This window comes from Prinia subflava, chromosome 7 (genome assembly GCF_021018805.1).
Source record: "Prinia subflava isolate CZ2003 ecotype Zambia chromosome 7, Cam_Psub_1.2, whole genome shotgun sequence".
Classification (NCBI taxonomy): Eukaryota; Metazoa; Chordata; class Aves; order Passeriformes; family Cisticolidae; genus Prinia; species Prinia subflava.
The window spans coordinates 1,064,100-1,080,525 of NC_086253.1; the positions used below are offsets into that span (position 1 = coordinate 1,064,100).

A 16,426-nucleotide genomic window follows, 5' to 3' on the forward strand; every position below is an offset into this window, starting at 1 on the left:
CCGCGGTGGGTCTCCCCCATGATCGCCGCTGGTCGCGCTCCAAGCTGGCTCGGGAAGGACCCACTCTGCTCCCAGCAGACCTCCCAGGTCGTTTTCCAGCTGGTGGGACAGGGAACGAGCCAAGAACGTGGGAGTTCGACGTTTTCCACTGCTGGGTCCTGCGCGGAGGAGAGGGCAGGGGGGAATCCTGGTGGAATCATGGAATGGGTTGGGTGGGAAGGGACCTCAAAGCCCATCCATGGGCAGGGACATCTCCCACTATCCCAGGGTGCTCCAAGCCCTGTCCAACCTGGCCTGGGACACTTCCATGCTTCCATTTTCTTCTGGAAGCATGGCTCCAACCCTAAACTCATCACCTCCTCCTCAAGGAGAAAGAGAGAGACCCCAAATCACCTCCAGCTGCTCCTCATGGTCCGATTCCATGGCTAATCCAACCAAATCCAGCATCCTGCATCCCTGGAAGTATCCAAGGCTGGGTTGGACGGGGCTTGGAGCACCCTGGGATAGCGGGAGGTGCCCATGGCGGGATGTGGCACTGGATAGGCTTTAAAGGTCCCGAATTCCAACCTGAATTCTTCTCTGAATCTCTGATTCCGTGAGCAACCTTGGAGTGTTTGTGAACTTTGGGGTTCCCTCCGTGCCATGGTGATCCGGGGAAGCTCCATCTCCTCTGCAGCAGGGGAGGAGAAGGGATGTGACAGCACCTCGGGACATCCGGAGGGTACCAGGGAGGACACGGGACCAAACCCGGGCAGCTGCTGGGTTTAAAGGACTTTGCACCTGCTGGCGTTATCCTTACAGTGGTGTTTTAAGGGTTGTGTTATCCCAGGGTTGTTCAGGGCGTGGGTCAGGGATGGATGTGGGAATGCTGGGGTACAGTTGGATTCAGTGATCTCGGAGGGCTTTTCCAGCCGGAGTCATTCTGTGGTGCACGCGAATTCGTGACCCGCGAATTCGAGATGGGAAAGGGAGAGGTTTGTTCAGAGCTCACAGCCAAATGCTGAATTGAAGGGACACCCAAAATCCGGGAGTGTGGCCGTGAAGCATCTGGAAGAGCCAGGGAATGGGGCAGGCAGTGAGCTGGGATCATGGCAGAGGCCGGGAGGGCGGTGGGACAGCAGGAGAGCAGCTCCACACTCAGTGGTGTTAAAATACACCAAACCCCACCCTGGGTCATTTCACAGAGTCAGGAAATCATGGAATGGGCTGGGTTGGAGGGAACCTGAAGGATCATCCCATTCCCACCCCCTGCCATGGGCAGGGACACCTCCCACTGTCCCAGGCTGATCCAAGCCCCAGTGCCAAGCCTGGCCTTGGGCACTGCCAGGGATCCAGGGGCAGCCACAGCAAAGCTGGGAATTCCAGCCCAGCCCCTCCCCACACTCCCAGGCAGCAATTCCTGCACAAGATCCCAGCCCAATCTCCCCTTTCCCAGTGGGAGCCATTCCCTGTGTCCTGTCCCTCCATCCCTTGTCCCCAGTCCCTCTGCAGCTCTCCCCCCTGCCAGGGGCTCTGAGGATTCCCTGGATTTTTCCCTTCTCCAGGGGAACATTCCCAGCTCTCCCAGCCTGGCTGCAGAGCAGAGGGGCTCCAGAATCCTGGAAAGCGTTGGGTTGGAAGGAACCTTAAGGATCATCTCATTCCCCCCCATCCATGGGCAGGGACTCCTCCCAGGGCACTCCAAGCCCCCCTGTCCAGCCTGGCCCTGGACCCCTCCAGGGATCCCCCCTGAGGGTTCCCTGTCCATCCCCCCGGAGCCCTCCCGAGGCTCCTCACTCCGGGCGCATCCACTGCCTCCCATCCCGCGGGGAATTCCTCCGGGCCCGGCTCGGCCTGTAAGCTGTTCCCGTGCTTATCTGTGTCCCTTATCACCCGGTGTCCCTCTCTCCCAGGATATCCCGGGTGTCAGTGTGCGCTCGCTCGGGCTTTCACCCTCACCCGGCGGGGCCCCGATTGTCCGCTCTCAATGGAGCCCGAAGCGCTGGAAGCGCAGAGCGCCTCTGGAGCGGGGCCCTGCGACACCCGATCCTCCCAAATGCACTAATTAGAGCTAAAAGAGGAGCTTTGACCGCGCTGCTTCCTTCCCCTCCCGCATTAATTGAGACAAAGCTCGGCTCTCTCCGAGGTGGTGTTTGTTGACAGGGGTGGGGACAGCGCCGGGCTCGCCTTTCCCTTCCTTTCACTGCGGATCCTGGGACCGGCTTCGAGCCCTCGGATATCCCCAGAAACGGAGCTGGGGAGCTGCACAGCCCGCCCCAAATCCTGCACGATCTTCTGCCCTGGATCTTAATTCATTAATAATATTTTACAGTTTCTGCCTTCACGTGGTGTCTGGAAATTCCAGCAGCTCCCAGACTTTTCCAGATCCACCTCTGTGGGTTCGTTATGGGTGCTCCCGGTTATCCCCAGGCTCTGCTCAGGGAAAAAAAAGCCCTGTGGATCTGCACAGCCCATCCCAAATCCTGCAGGGTTTTCTGTCCTGGATCTTAATTCATTAATAATATTTTACAGTTTCTGCCTTCACGGGGTGTCTGGAAATTCCAGCTGCTCCCAGACTTTTCCAGATCCACCTCTGTGGGTTCGTTATGGGTCCCAGTTATCCCCAGGCTCTGCTGGGAGAAATAAAACTGGGAATCTGCACAGCCCATCCCAAATCCTGCAGGGTTTTCTGTCCTGGATCTTAATTCATTAATAATATTTTACAGTTTCTGCCTTCACGTGGTGTCTGGAAATTCCAGCTGCTCCCAGACTTTTCCAGATCCACCTCTGTGGGTTCGTTATGGGTGCTCCCAGTTATCCCCAGGCTCTGCTGGGAGAAATAAAACTGGGAATCTGCACAGCCCATCCCAAATCCTGCAGGATTCTGTGCCCTGTAGGCAGCTTAATTAATTAACAATATTTAATATTTGAGTGCTTCCATCTTCACGTGGTGTCTGGAAATTCCAGCAGCTCCCAGGTGCTCCCATCCTCCCCAGGCTTCACCTCTGTGGGTTTGTTATGGGCACTCCCAGTTATCCCCAGGCTCTACTGGGAGAAATAAAACTGGGAATCTGCACAGCCCATCCCAGATCCTGCAGGATTCTGTAGGCAGCTTAATTAATTAACAATATTTAATATGTCAGTGTTTCCATCTTCATGTGGTGTCTGGAAATTCCAGCAGCTCCCAGACTTTTCCAGATCCACCTCTGTGGGTTTGTTATGGGCGCTCCCAGTTATCCCAAAGCTCTGCTCAGGGAAAAAGAACTGTGGATCTGCAACTTAATTAATTAATTAATAATGGTTAATAGCTTGCACCTTCACATGGTGTCTGGAGATTCCAGCAGCTCCCAGCAGCTCCCAGACTTTTCCAGACCCCCCTCTGCAGGTTTGCTGTGGGCTCCAATCCCTTTCCATCCTGATCCGGAGGTTTATCCATCCAGCTCCTCCCCAGCCATCTGAACACACCCCAAGATTTTCCTGCATGGAATGTGCGCTGCTTCCAGAACATTCCATGGGCCCCAGCAGGTCTCAGGGGATGGGAGATGGCCCCAAAGGCACCGGGATGGGAACGCTCTAAATTCCCGGTGTGTGGAAGGGCTGGAGAGGGACAGGAAGAGCTTTCCAGAGGTGCAGGTCCACTTCCAGCACCTTTGATGTCCCTCTGGAACCTGGCAGAGCTCCCAGCTCTCCTGGGGAAGGGCTTGGAGACCTGCTGGAGCTGTTTGGAGCCCCAGGGGAGGATTATTGTCCCCAAATCCACGATAGCAGGACCTGGGCAGCTCCAAACTCCCTTTGCTGTCGGCACAGTGGCTCCCTGGTTCTCCTGGAGGAGCAGCTGCTGACCTGCTCCAGCTAAAAATCGGGAAAAACAAACAAATCCCCGTTTTGATGACTGGAAGTGCTCCAAGCTCTCCTGTTCCTGTTGGGAGAGCAGCTCCATCTCCGGGCACTGGTAACCCCAGGAAATTCCCCTTTGGGATAAAGTTGTTACCTGGGATTCCAGTTCCAAGCCTGCTGTTTTTGGGAACATTTCAGATTCCCTGTGGCTCTTTCCAGGAGACTGAAGCCTGGAAAACCTCGGAGTTTGTCTGTGTTCCCTGAGTTTGGAGAAGTTTGGGTTGTGCTCAGTTGGATTCCAGACCCTCGGGATGATCCAGTGCCAGCTTCCCACTTCAACGCTTCCTCTAGGACCCCAAAGCCAAAATCTGGGATTATGGGATGCATCCAAAGCCCTCAGCCTCTGCCAGATCTGATTTACCCAGAAAATCTTTTACAAATTGGGATAATTGGGAAGAGCCGAGCCCCAGCAGGTTGGTTGGATTTTGGGAGGTTGTGCCTTCAGGAGCTGCAGGAATTTTGATCCTGGTGGGAATTTTTTCCCTTCCCAGCACCCTTGGGGCGTGTCCCAAGCCCCGTTCCCCCCAAAATGTGGATCTGGGAATGCGGGAGTGCATGAACCCCCTCCCAGCTTTGCATGTGGGGTCCCATCCCACCTCCTGCTCTGCTGGGCTCTGGATTTATGGAGATCTCCTGGAGACACCGTGCTCCTTCCAAACAGCTGGATCCCTTCCTGGAATGGAAACCTTTTTGGGTTACATTTAATATAAATCATATACATTTATATAATTTATATTATTTATTCATTGGGAAAAATGGGATAGTGGACGGTGCCCCTGCCCGTGACAGGGGGTTGGAAATGGATGGGATCTGAGGTCCCTTCCAACCCAAACATTCCGTGATTCCCTGGAATATTTTATAAAATTTAAATTCACAACTCCAGACCTTCCCAGCCTCCCCTAGAGCTGCAGCTCGTACATGCAAGTTTAAAGTAAAAAGCTTTAATTCTGTGGATTCCGTGCTGTTTTTTAAATTTCCTCCTCAAATTCCATCATCACCACAGAAGGTGACATGGGGATATCTGTTTGGAAGAGGGAGGATTTAGGATTTCCTGCATTTGGGAAGTAGGCAGAGACCCCAAAGTGGCGTTGCTTGGGATTGGAGGGGCTTAAAGCCTGAAAAATGCCAAAAAATTGGTGTAGAGCCCGGAAATTCCATGTCTTCCTTTCTGAACTCTGGGCATTCCCAATCCCTGTCCCATAACCTGTCTGTGCTCCGTGCAGGATGCGGGACACCAGCAGAAAAAACAACATTTTCACCCAATTGTGGAAAAATAAGCAGGAATTGGGGAGACCCCAAGGTCTAGGAGATGTTTAAAGCCTGAAAAATGCCAAAAAAAATGGTGTAGAGCCAGGAAATTCCATGTCCTCCTCTCTGAGTGCTGGGCATTCCCAGTCCCTGTACCATAACCTGCCTGTGCTCCGTGCAGGATGCGGGACACCAGCAGGAAGAACAACGTTTTCACCTAATTCCAGAAAAATGAGCGGGAATTGGGGAGACCCCAAGGTCTAGGATGGGTTTAAAGCCTTAAAACTTCCCAAAAAATTGGTATAGAGCCTGGAAATTCCATGTCCTCCTCTCAGACTGCTGGGCATTCCCAGTCCCTGTTCCATAACCTGTTTGGGCTCTGTACAGGATGCGGGACACCAGCAGGAAGAACAATGTTGTCACCTAATTCCATAAAAAGGAGCGGGAATTTGAGAGATCCCAAGGTCTAGGAGGGGTTTAAAGCCTAAAAAATTCCCTCAAAATTGATGTATCACCTGGAAATTCCATGTCCTCCTTTCAGACCCTTGGACATTCCCGATCCCTGTCCCATAACCTGTCTGTGCTCCGTGCAGGATGCGGGACACCAGCAGGAAGAACAACGTTTTCGCGCAGTTCCGGAAGAACGAGCGGGACAAGCAGAAGTTGATCGACACCGTGGCCAAGCAGCTGCGCGGCCTCATCAACAGCCACCACTCCTGAGGGGCCCGGGATCCCCTTCCCGCTGCCCGGACTTCGGGAATCCCGTCCCGAGAGAAGATTTGTATTTTTTTATTCGCCTTGGAAAAGTCTCCGCGGAGCCTCCCCCCGGCGGCAAAGCGCTCCCGGCGGGACAGTCCCGGGAGGAGAGGTGGTGGCAGGAGTCTCCTGGATAAACTCCTATTTTCAGGGGTTTAGGAAGGGATGGGAATTCTTGGAGCCTGGGAGGAGTTCGCACCCGGGCTGGGTTGGTTTGTTTTGTTATTTTTCAAAGCCAAATTGAAGGGACCATCCTGCCTTTTGTTAATTTATTCCCTTGGAAAACAGAAATCTGGGAAGAGCCGTGGGTCTGGGTTCTCTGGGCAGGGGGGTGAGGGTCACCCTGAGCGTGTCCTGTGGTTTGGATTTAGGCAGGAAAAAGGGATTTCCCAGGTTTTTTCCTTCTCCCCCTCCAGGGGCTGAACTCCACATTAGTCTGCAAATCCCTGGAATCGCGACCCTTTCCCACATGTCTATAACCATCCCTGAGCTCCACTCCGGGACCTGCCAGGGGCTCTGGGATCATGGAGAAGGGTTTGGAGTGGCCTCCTCCATGAGATATGGGAAGGGACAGCCGAAGGATAATCTGGGAATGTGTCCTGTGGCACCGCTCCGGGGCTGGGCTGCTGGACACATCCAGGGATGGGGATCCAGAGGGGATGGATGCTCCACAGGGATGGAGGGAAGGCACACTGGGATCTCCCGGTGTCCAGGAGGGGTTTTTCCCTCTCTTTCCCATGCTGGTGTCCCATCTTCCCTCTCCTCCTGATGGTTCCATGGGGAAGACTTCCCTGGGTCCCCCTGGTTGGAGCTGGAGCAGTGGGAATCTCCTGGAGGCAGTGGAAGATTCCCCACGGAGCAGGGCTGCTCCAAAGTGCCTGTGGATAAAATTCCCCCTGTCCCTACATCCCCAAAAACCCTCTGCTCAAACCAGGCAGCCACCAGCGGGATTTAATCCCAGAATTCCTGTTCCAGACAGGGATTTTCGCTCTTCTCATCCTGTCACCCTCTTGCCTCTAATTCCTCTCATTGTCCAGCCACATTCCCAAACCCTTGAAGGGAATTCCAGTCTCCCTGGTGGTTGTGGGAGCCCTGGGAGTGCTGCTCCTGTGCCCATTCCCAACCCTCTGGATGCACCGATCCAGAGGTTTTGGGGTTGGTTTTCATTTAGAGAAGGTTCCTTTGGCTCAATCCCAAAATTAAATGGGAACACGGTCGGGAATGACCCCCTGGAGCTCTTGGGCTGTCCCAGCCATCTCCAGCTGCAGGGACCAAGGGATTGTTTTCATTAAGAAGAGGTGAAATTTGTAATTCCCTGGTTTTGGAGAGGGATCGGAGGTTCCTTGTGAACTCCTCTTGGAGGGATGTGGAAGAGGGATGGAGGGAAAAGCGGCAGGTGAAGGAAGGTTGGAGTCAGCGTGGCCAGAAAGGGATCGGCTTTGGAGACACCTCTGGAAACGACCCAGAGGGACAAGGGACGGGAATTCTGGGCTGGAGAAGGAGCAGAACCCCCGGGATACAGGGAAGGGATTTGGTGCTGCTATCCTGGAATTCCATTTTCCCCTCCTACATTTCACTCCACGAGGCATTCCCACAAAAAATCCCCGGCACAGCCGAGGCAAGGCCTCATTCCAGATGCTCCAGGCAGCTCCCACCCTTCCCAAACCCACCCCAGGCTCCCCTCCCGTCCCCCTGAGCTGCAATTCCAGGAGCAGCAACCTGGGATGGGCTCTCCTTGGAGAAACCAGGATTGGGATCCTCCAAAGCAGCTCCTGGCGCTCGGGATTTGCTGCTGGAAAAGTCAAATCCAGCCCAGGGGGAGACTCAGGGCGTTCCTGATCTCGGGAGGTCAAGAGCCGGAACCCCCAGTCAGAGCCCGGGATGAAAAATGGGATTTTGGGACTCTGGTCCCAATTAACTTTTTGTTCTGATGGGGAGATGCAGCTCCATCCCCTCCGAACAAAATTAATCTTTTAAACAGATTGCCCAAAAAAAAGGAAAACCCTGGAAGACATCCCAAATCCCCTCTCAGTCTCTTCCTAATGATGGGTGTCCTCCGACACGGATGGAATTGCTTAGGAGGGAAAAGTCACTGCAGGGAATTTAAAAAGGGGGATGGGAAACGGGGGCAGGACCCAAATCCTAGATTTCCACCTTCCCAAAATAAATAACGCTGGTCTCACACCTCGCTCCACATCCACTGAACATTCCTTGGTGGATTATATTTTGTAAGAAAGGAAAATTGGATTATCCCGTCATTTTTCCCGGCTCCAGCAGATATATTCCAGCACCAGAGGGGAAAAAATGATATTTTAAATGATATTTAAATGATAAACGCCAAATTTGGCTTCCCAAGAAGCTTCTTTCCTTCCTCAGGAGCTGCCAGGCATTCCGGGAGCTGGGAATAATCCTATAAAAGGTGTCTAAAGTGGGAATCTGCAGCCCAACCCACCCGTAGGATGTTCTCCCTGAGCCATCAGCAGCTGTGAGGTGGGAAAGGAGGGCTTTTCCTGGGATTTTGGGGTATTCCTGGGCCTGCAGTTCAAGCCAGCTGCTCCCAGGGATTTTTGCACTTTGTTCCAGATCCAATGCCAGCTCCCGCTGGGATGGGGCTGGGAGGAGTTGGGATGCTGCTGCTTTGGGGTTGTTTTTTCCGGGATCAGGTGCTCTGGGGAAGGTGGAATTCCGGGCAGGGGCTCTGGGAAGGGTCACGGAGGCCCCAGATTCCTTGGAAGGTGCTGGGAAGCGAGGCTGGGATGGAGCCGGGGCCGTTCTGGGGCATCGCTGCTGTCACATCCCTCGTGCTGAAGTGTTGGGATCAGATTCCAAACAGATCCCAAATCCCAGGCAGAGATTCCTCACCCCTGGATGTCTCTGCCGGGCTTTTCCTGTCAGTCCTGGTTGGGTTTGGGGCTTTTTTTTTGGACCTTGGAGGGGTTTGGAGTATCCAAGCACCGTCCCACACTCCCGTTGGAATTGTGTCCCACCCCTGGGTGCTGCGGGATTTTTGGGATCTCTATCCCACTTTTCTTATGGCTCCATGGGGCCTGGCACGATTCCATGTTTATCCCACTGCTGGCAGCTCCAAGGGAACACAAATCCCTCAAATCCCATCCCAAATGACTCCGGGATGGTCCCAGCTCCGCTGGGAACGCCGTGGATCAGCGGGAAGCGACCCCAGCACACCGGGATTGGCTGGGATTGGCCGGGATTCCCCCCAAAAATACCGGGATGGGGAGGGGGAGCTCAGGGGAGCTTCCTTCACCCCAAAGCTGCTGCTCCAATCTCCACCCCCACCTGCAGCTTCCCAAAAATTCCATGGGCAGCTCTGGAATCCTGTCCCGTCCAAGCTGCTCCCTGCCTTGGCTCATCCCTCAGATTCTGTTTTGCCAGGAAAACCCCCCTGACTCCCATCCCTCCCTGCCAGCTGCCGGAGCTGCCTTTTCCCGTTGATTTTGGGGTGCAAGGGTCTGATTTTGGGAACCGAGGTGGTGAAAACAGCTTTTTTTGCACAAGTCGTTGCACAAGAAGGGGAAAATTTAGCAAATTAGGTTTAACTTTAAAGGGAATTTTGTTGAGTTTTTGTTTTTTCCTTAAAACTCGCTAGCAGAGCTACTGATTCCAAGAGGAGAAGGAGCTGGAATGGTTGGAGGAAGGACTGCATGGTTGTTTACAGGTTCAATTCTGTTAGAAATTAGCATGTTGGACATTTATCCTGGTGTAATTCCAATTAAACAAATACAGCATTTAACTGTTTCATTAATGCCTCGTCTGGCTCTGTGCATCCCTGGGGAAAAACCCGACCCCTAAATCCCATGAAAGACAGAATTCCACACTTTCTTTGGACACGTGGCTGCTGGAACACCCAGGGTTAGAGGGGATCCAAAGGGAAGGAAATCCCTGGATGAGCGTTGGATCCCTCCCTCCCTCATTGACCTGAGCAGAAGCCAAGTTTTGCCCAAATTTGGGGGGATTTTAATCGGTTTCTGTCAAAAAATTCCTGCCTGGGAGGGTGGGGAGGGGCTGGAATTCCCAGATTTGCTGTGGCTGCCCCTGGATCCCTGGAATTGTCCAAGGCCAGGTTGGACACTGGGGCTTGGATCCCCTGGTCTCATGGAAGGTTTCCCTGCCCATGGATGGGATTGGAATGGGATGGGATTTAAATTCCCTTCCAAACCACTCTGTAATTCCAGGATTTCTTCTGCCACGGCTCCGGAAACACCCGCGATGGGAAGGGACGGGCGGGCGGCCACAGGGGCTCCCGGGAGCGAGGGTCTGAGGGAAGGGTGGGAGCAGATCGGAGATAAGGAGCGAGATAAGGCAGGGAGGGCGGGCCGGGATCCAGGGGGAAGCAGCACGGAGCGTGCGGGGTGAGAAATGGGAGCCGGGATCCCAGCTGGAAAACCGGGAATGGCGGGAGAGGGCGAGGATGGTCCGGCCAGGTGGCACCAGGATGGAGGGGATGAGGGCAAAATGGGGACGGGATGAGCAGGACCTTCCTCCTTCCCTGCGCGCTTTTCCCGGCGCATCCCGGGTGGGAACGGGCCGCACGCAGGGCTCCCCCCGCGCTAATTGCGTTCCGCGGGGCACTAATTGGATGATTGCATCAAAGGCGGGAGCCCATCCATATCTGCCGGGCGCTGGATACGATTACCCGGGAGGAGGCATCGATCACCGCCGCCGCTCCGTGACCCGCCGGGGCCCGGCGCAGGTACCGGCGGCGCCCGAGCGGGATCGATGGCGAAGGTTAAAGGCGGGCGGGGGATGACAAATGACGGCGGGGCCGCGGCCGCCGGGCGCTCATTCATCTCCCGGCACGGCGGGGCCGGCCGGGGCCATCGCTCACTGTCACCGGGACGTGCCGAGTGTCAAACACCGCCCGGCGGGGCACGGGGCGCTCGTTTGTATTCATGAGCCCCCGACGAGGCACCGAGGCACCGGTGGCACCTGCAGTCCCCTCGCCTGGTGGCCCCCGGGCACTTGTTGCCGCCGCCGGAGGAGGAGGAGCGTGGTCTTGTTTGTCCCCCCTGGAAGAGCCGTCCCGGGGGATGCACCGGGAGCCAACACGGATTTCCCGGGATTTCTCGGGATGCTCCGTCCCCATCCCAGCCCCGGGAGTGTCTGTGCCAAAATCCCTGCCTGAGGGCAGCCTCCGGCTCCTCTCCTGCCCGAACCCTCGGCTCTGACCTTTTCCCTCTTCCGAGCCGCGGGTTTTCCCGGGCGGGCCCGGGTGTGCCCCGCTCCCGCTCCGGCTGGAGCAGCCTCCGGGCTGGTCGGGACAGGCCTGCCCTCTTCCCCTTCCCCACAGGAGCGTGATTCAGAGCCCAAGGAGCCCACAGAAAAGGGGGGAAAGCGGCTTTGGGGTGATTATCCATAAAACTGCCCACTCTGAGGGATGAACCCGCTGCCAGGGAGCGGCTGCTCCTCCCTCAGCATTCCCAACCCACCCGAATCCCCGATTTTTCTCCTTGTTGGGACACAGCTTTGGGGTTTTTCAGGCACTGGGATTCACTTTATGGGGAGTGGTCATGCGAGCCTCGGGTTTATTACCCAAATTGGCTTTTGGTGGGAATCAGACACCCCTGCCTGGGATGGGAAGAGGAAAATCCTGGCTGAGGCTCCCAGGGATTGGGATGTGAGAGAACTTCATCCCGGTCTTCTCCTGCCCTTGGCCCCACTGGAATCGGAGGCAGCAGAAATCTGTGGGAAGAGCCGCAGCAGCTGCTGACTCGATGCCCCTGGATTGGAACTGCTGGAGGTGGAAATTCCCAGCTGGAATTTCCTAGGTGGAAATTTCCTTTCTTCTGGCCCCGGCACCGCAGCCTGGGCTGTGAAACCCCTCCAGTGCCTCTTTCTGGGAACAGACTGGGATAAGTCCCCTTAAGTCCATCTGCTGTGTGGGCAGGATGTAGGGAAAGGTAAAAAAAATTGGGATTTTGGGGCAGAACGTGATCCAAGAGCCTGAGAACCTGAGCTGAGCATTCCCTGAGTGTCCCATTCCCTTCCCTGCTCGGAGAGATCCTGCTCCAAGGAATTGTCCATTCTGTGGAAAGGCAACAGCTTGAGGGATGTACAACTCCAACAGGGAATCCAGTCCTTGGTGGGATTGGTTGGGAATTCTGTTGTTCAGTGGGAGCCAAAGCCCATGTCCAGCTGGGGGCTGATGAGGTGATCCAAGTGGAATTCCTGGAACCCGGAGTTTGGATCCCTTTGGATTCTCCGTGGCCCAGCTGATGGGGCGGGGGGTGCAAGGAGGGATCTCGGCAGCGTTCCCAGCTGGGGGCTGCGATCCCTCAGGTGTCTGAGCTGTGGGAAGCACAGGAATTCCCGGATGAATTCCCAGGTGGAAGGGTGGCTGCAGCCAGTCGGGGGTGAAACCCCCACCTCTGTTTTCCTCATGGAATGGTTTGGGTTGGAAAGGCCCCGAACCCCGTGGCAGGGACAGCCCCCGCTATCCCAGGGCACTCCAAGCCCTGTCCAACCTCCTGTTCCCAAGGGCCTGGACTCACCTCATCCATCCCCAGCGCCCCTGGAATGTCCAAGGCCAGGCTGGAGGGGCTTGGAGCACCCCGGGACCCTGGGAGGTGTCTCTGCCCGTGGCAGGAGGTGGGAATGGGGTGGGATTTAAGGTCCCTTCCATCCCAAACCATTCCATGGCTGGGAGAAGGCAGCTCCAGGCAGAAGGGATGCAGATCCAGCTCATCCCTAAGGGAATGCTGGGCACACGCAGCTCTCAGGGTCATCTCCTGAACACGTCCCCATCAAAACTCCACCGTGGCCCCCGAGACAGGCAGAAAATCCCCGGGAACAAAAATCCCTGGGGGTGATCCCGCCCATCCAGAGCCGGGGGTGGCGGAGTCGCAGCTTTCCCGAGTGGCTCCGGAGCTCCCTGGATTTGGGAGAGGTTTGGGAGCTCTGTGTGCAGGAGAGCAGAGCGGCCTGGGCCTGTGGGGACACGCGGGGGTCGATAGGATCTGGCTGGGGTCTGGCTCCCAGCTGGAAGGAGGCTCGGGATGAGGATGAGGAGATCTTTCAGGCCCTTTCCAACCCAAACCCCAATCCCTTGACTCATCCTCCTCTGGTTTCGCTGGAAACCCATCCCGGGTTGGACACGGAGCAGGGAATGTGTCAGGACTGGCCTTGTGGGGTTACCGGGGCGAGATTTCCCCAGCCCTGACCCCATTTCACACCTGCCCGGATAATTCCCAGCCTTCGGATGCTTTCCCGGGGATGGGCTGGAGCGAAAGCCCCGGGGCTGTGTCTATCCCAGCCAATTAAGCCGTTCCAGGGTTCAGACACCAATTATCCGAAAGGTTTAATTATTAAATCATTACCCAGGTGATTCTCCGGACTGTGCCTGCAGCATTCCCGGGGGGCGGGATGGATTTGGCTCCCTGTTTTTGGGGAGGTCATCTCGGGGCTGACGGTTTGGCCCTGCCGGGTGTCCTGGGGGCGGGAGGATGATCCCAGGCTCTTCCATGATCCCGGGGAAGATGTGCCATGGCCAAGCAGGCCCAGCTTTCCCAAACTCAGCTCTTCCCAGCCTGGATCATTTCCAAACGTGCCGCCCTCAGTTCCTAAGAGAGAGCCATTAATTCTAATTGCAAATATTAATTTGCGTTATTTTATTCTTAATTTCTTTTTTTTTTCTTTTAATTTCCAGAAGGTCCCTTTTTGCTGGTTAAGGCCGTGCCTGGAGCAGCTGGGATTGTCACCAGGGAGGGCTCAATTCCTGGAGCGAAGCCAGGGAGAATCCCTCGTTTTTCCTGCTGATTTCCACCTTCACCTCTCACGAGACCCGAGGCTCTGACTGGGACGGGCTGTGAGGGGCTGTGGGGCCCCTCCAGTCCCACCCCAGGGACAAACATGAGGCTCCTCCTGTCCCTGCTGAGGAGGTTCCAGCTGGGCTTCCCACCAGGATTCAGCTCCCAGATTTTCCCACCTAAATGTGGAGAGACAATTCGGACCCTCGGTGATCTGGGAACCCGCCTGGCCTCCAGCTGCTGTTCCAGGAGGATGGAATTCTCCTGGAGGATGGGATTCTCCATCTCCATGGAATTCTCCCAGAGGTGCTGAGTTCTTACAGCTGTGGACAATCCCGGGATCCCTGAGGTGGGAAAATCCCTCCAGGGCCGTCGAGTCCGAGCTGTGCCCCATCCCCACCTCGTCACCCACACCGCATCCAGGAATTCCTTGGACACCTCCAGGGATGGGCACTCCAAACCTCCCTGGGCACTGTCAAGGCCTGACTGCCCTTCCCATGAGGGAATTCCTGCTGATCCCACCGGATGGGTGGGAGAGGGAAGGAGCAAACCCATGGGAGGGAGCAGGAGCGAGGCCCTCGGGGGCTGCGTGGCCTTGGCAGCGCTGGGTCGGGGCTGGGCTCGATTGTTGGAATCCTGGGCACTGGGAATTCCAGGCTCTCTGTGCTGCCAGGCACTGACCCCAGCAAACCCTGCACTGACCTGAGGGCTTGGAGAAGGCTCCCAAAATTGAGTGACAGCGCTGGGATTGTGGGGGTGAAGTTTGGATAGAAGTGTGTGATAGCACAGGGTGGGAAACTCAGAGTTTAAGGGTTTAGAACACAGTAATAGATATAAAGCAAAATGGACGGTTTAGGGCAGAGGCCAGTCCTGCTTTTTCACCTTCTCCTTCACAGCTCTGGGTGGTTTTTTGTTATTGGATAGAAAAATCCACATTGCAGGCCAGGGGTGTTTGGTTATTGGGTTAAAAGTAAAAATAATTCAGGGGTCATTTCTTAATTGGACAGTTTGTGCTTAAAAGGCCTTGCAGAGAGAGAGATGGGGGGGGGCATTTTTAGTTTGTTAGGTGGAAGTGCAGTAGAACTCACAGCCTGTGAGTCTTTAACACAGATAAGGATTAATAAACATCCGAGTCCGAACGCAAAATAACGTTTTGAGCATTTAATCCGAACTCTGGCAGAAAGGAAGATAAAAAGCCGCACTTGATGGTCTGGGAGGTGTTTCCACCTCAAGGGTTCTGTGGCTGGGAGGGGTGGGACCTCTCCCCAGCCTCGTGTCCCTGTCCCCCGTCCGTCCCTCCCTCCTGTGTCCTGTAAGGGCACAGAGCTCCTCATTTCCATCGATCCCAGAGCTGCAGAATATCCCAGGCTGGAAAGGATCCGCAGGGATCATCCATCCAACGCCTTTCCCTGCACAGACACCCCAAAATCCCACCCTGGGCACCCTGGGAGCGCTGCCCAAAGGCTCCTGGAGCTCTGGAGCTGTGCCCATTCCCTGGGGAGCCTGGGCAGTGCCAGCACTGATGCTCTGGGAAGGCTGAGCTGGAACAGGCTGGGCAGAGCTGGAGAATAAAGCAGAGATTTATTGAAAGGCCTTTAGGGCACATCTTGGGCAGGACAAGAGCCTGGCCAGGGCTGCACCCAAGGGGAACCCAAAATGGTCACAAAATGAACCCAAAATGGGCACAAAATAGACAAAGGGTCACCAGGTCTCACCCTTTGATCAGTTCTGGTCCATTTGCACTTTGGGGTTTCACTGTCCCATTGCAGCCCCAGGTGATGCAGTCCCATCCTTCCTGTTCCTCCCTCAGCCCCCCCTGTTTGTGCTTTTTGCCCTGCACACTTGTCCCAGCTGTCCTGGGTGTGCAGCAGGAGAAGGATTTGTTTTGTGTCCCTGCTGTGTGCAGAGCTGAGTGAGCCTGAGTGTGAGCTCAGAGCTGCCCCTGGGCATCACAGGGAATGCAGGGGAGGGAAAAGTGAAGGTATCAGCACCCTCCGGATGAGGAACCTTTCCCTGAGATCCAGCCTGAACCCCCCAGACCCGGCTCCTGTCCATGAGAAGGACGTGGAGTCCTCGTGTGAGACCTCCTGCAGCTCTGATCGCCAGGGCAGGTGAGAGGAAAAGGAATTTTGGGGTTTTTGGTTTGTTCTCTCCCATTTCTCAGGCCCCGAGATGAGATTTCAGCTACAAGAAGGACTTTTTACAAATACTGGCTGCGATTTGGACATTTTCAGGTCTTGGGGACCTTTTGTGGGTCTGGAGCAGAGCCCAAATCTGGCCAAGGGTGGCTGGGTGAGACTCAACGGTGTCACCTGGGTGATCAGACAAAAACAGGATCCTCACCAGGCACAGCAGGGTGGGGAGGGCAGAGCTGATGTGGTTGTTAATCCCATAAACCAGGGGAGATAACTCCTGTGGGAGCAGCCTGTAAAACGCAGGGAGAGCAGCACTGCTCCCAATCCATCACTTTTAGTGCCAGAATTCCCTGCTGGATCCGTTCTCTCCTCTCGGGGGGGGTTTGCTGCTGGGGACGGGGCTGAGGGGTCACCCCTGGCTCCACACTTCTGTCACCTCGGCTGGGGCTGGAGCCTGGAGAGTGCCTGAGGTGAAACCGAGGGGGAAAAACATCGGAGAAAAACCATCAGAGCTCTGATGAGAGGGAATTGCACCCAGTTCCCTCATTCTTGGGAAGCTGCTGCTCTGAGGACCCCAAATCCTGCTCTCTGCTGTAATTGTGGGTGAGGGATTCATCTCACCCGGCTCTGGATCCCTGGAATCTCCCC

At 55.5% G+C, this 16,426-nt stretch overlaps 1 protein-coding gene across 5 annotated transcripts in view; it reads left to right on the forward strand.

Annotated features, from left to right (window-relative positions):
* The window catches only part of EXOC6B (exocyst complex component 6B), a 262,928-nt gene extending 248,460 nt beyond the window's left edge, over positions 1-14,468 (forward strand). For 2 of the 5 annotated variants that reach the window (XM_063401246.1, XM_063401250.1), the window contains exon 22: positions 5,718-9,639. In XM_063401246.1, the coding sequence (XP_063257316.1) occupies positions 5,718-5,844 (127 nt within the window). In that variant the 3' untranslated portion in view covers positions 5,845-9,639. Of the gene's footprint in view, positions 1-5,099; positions 5,258-5,305; positions 5,361-5,717; positions 9,640-13,543 lie in introns of those variants that run through there. The other 3 variants (XM_063401247.1, XM_063401249.1, XM_063401248.1) reach the window with 3 other exon arrangements.
* The last annotated feature ends 1,958 nt before the right edge of the window (positions 14,469-16,426 follow it).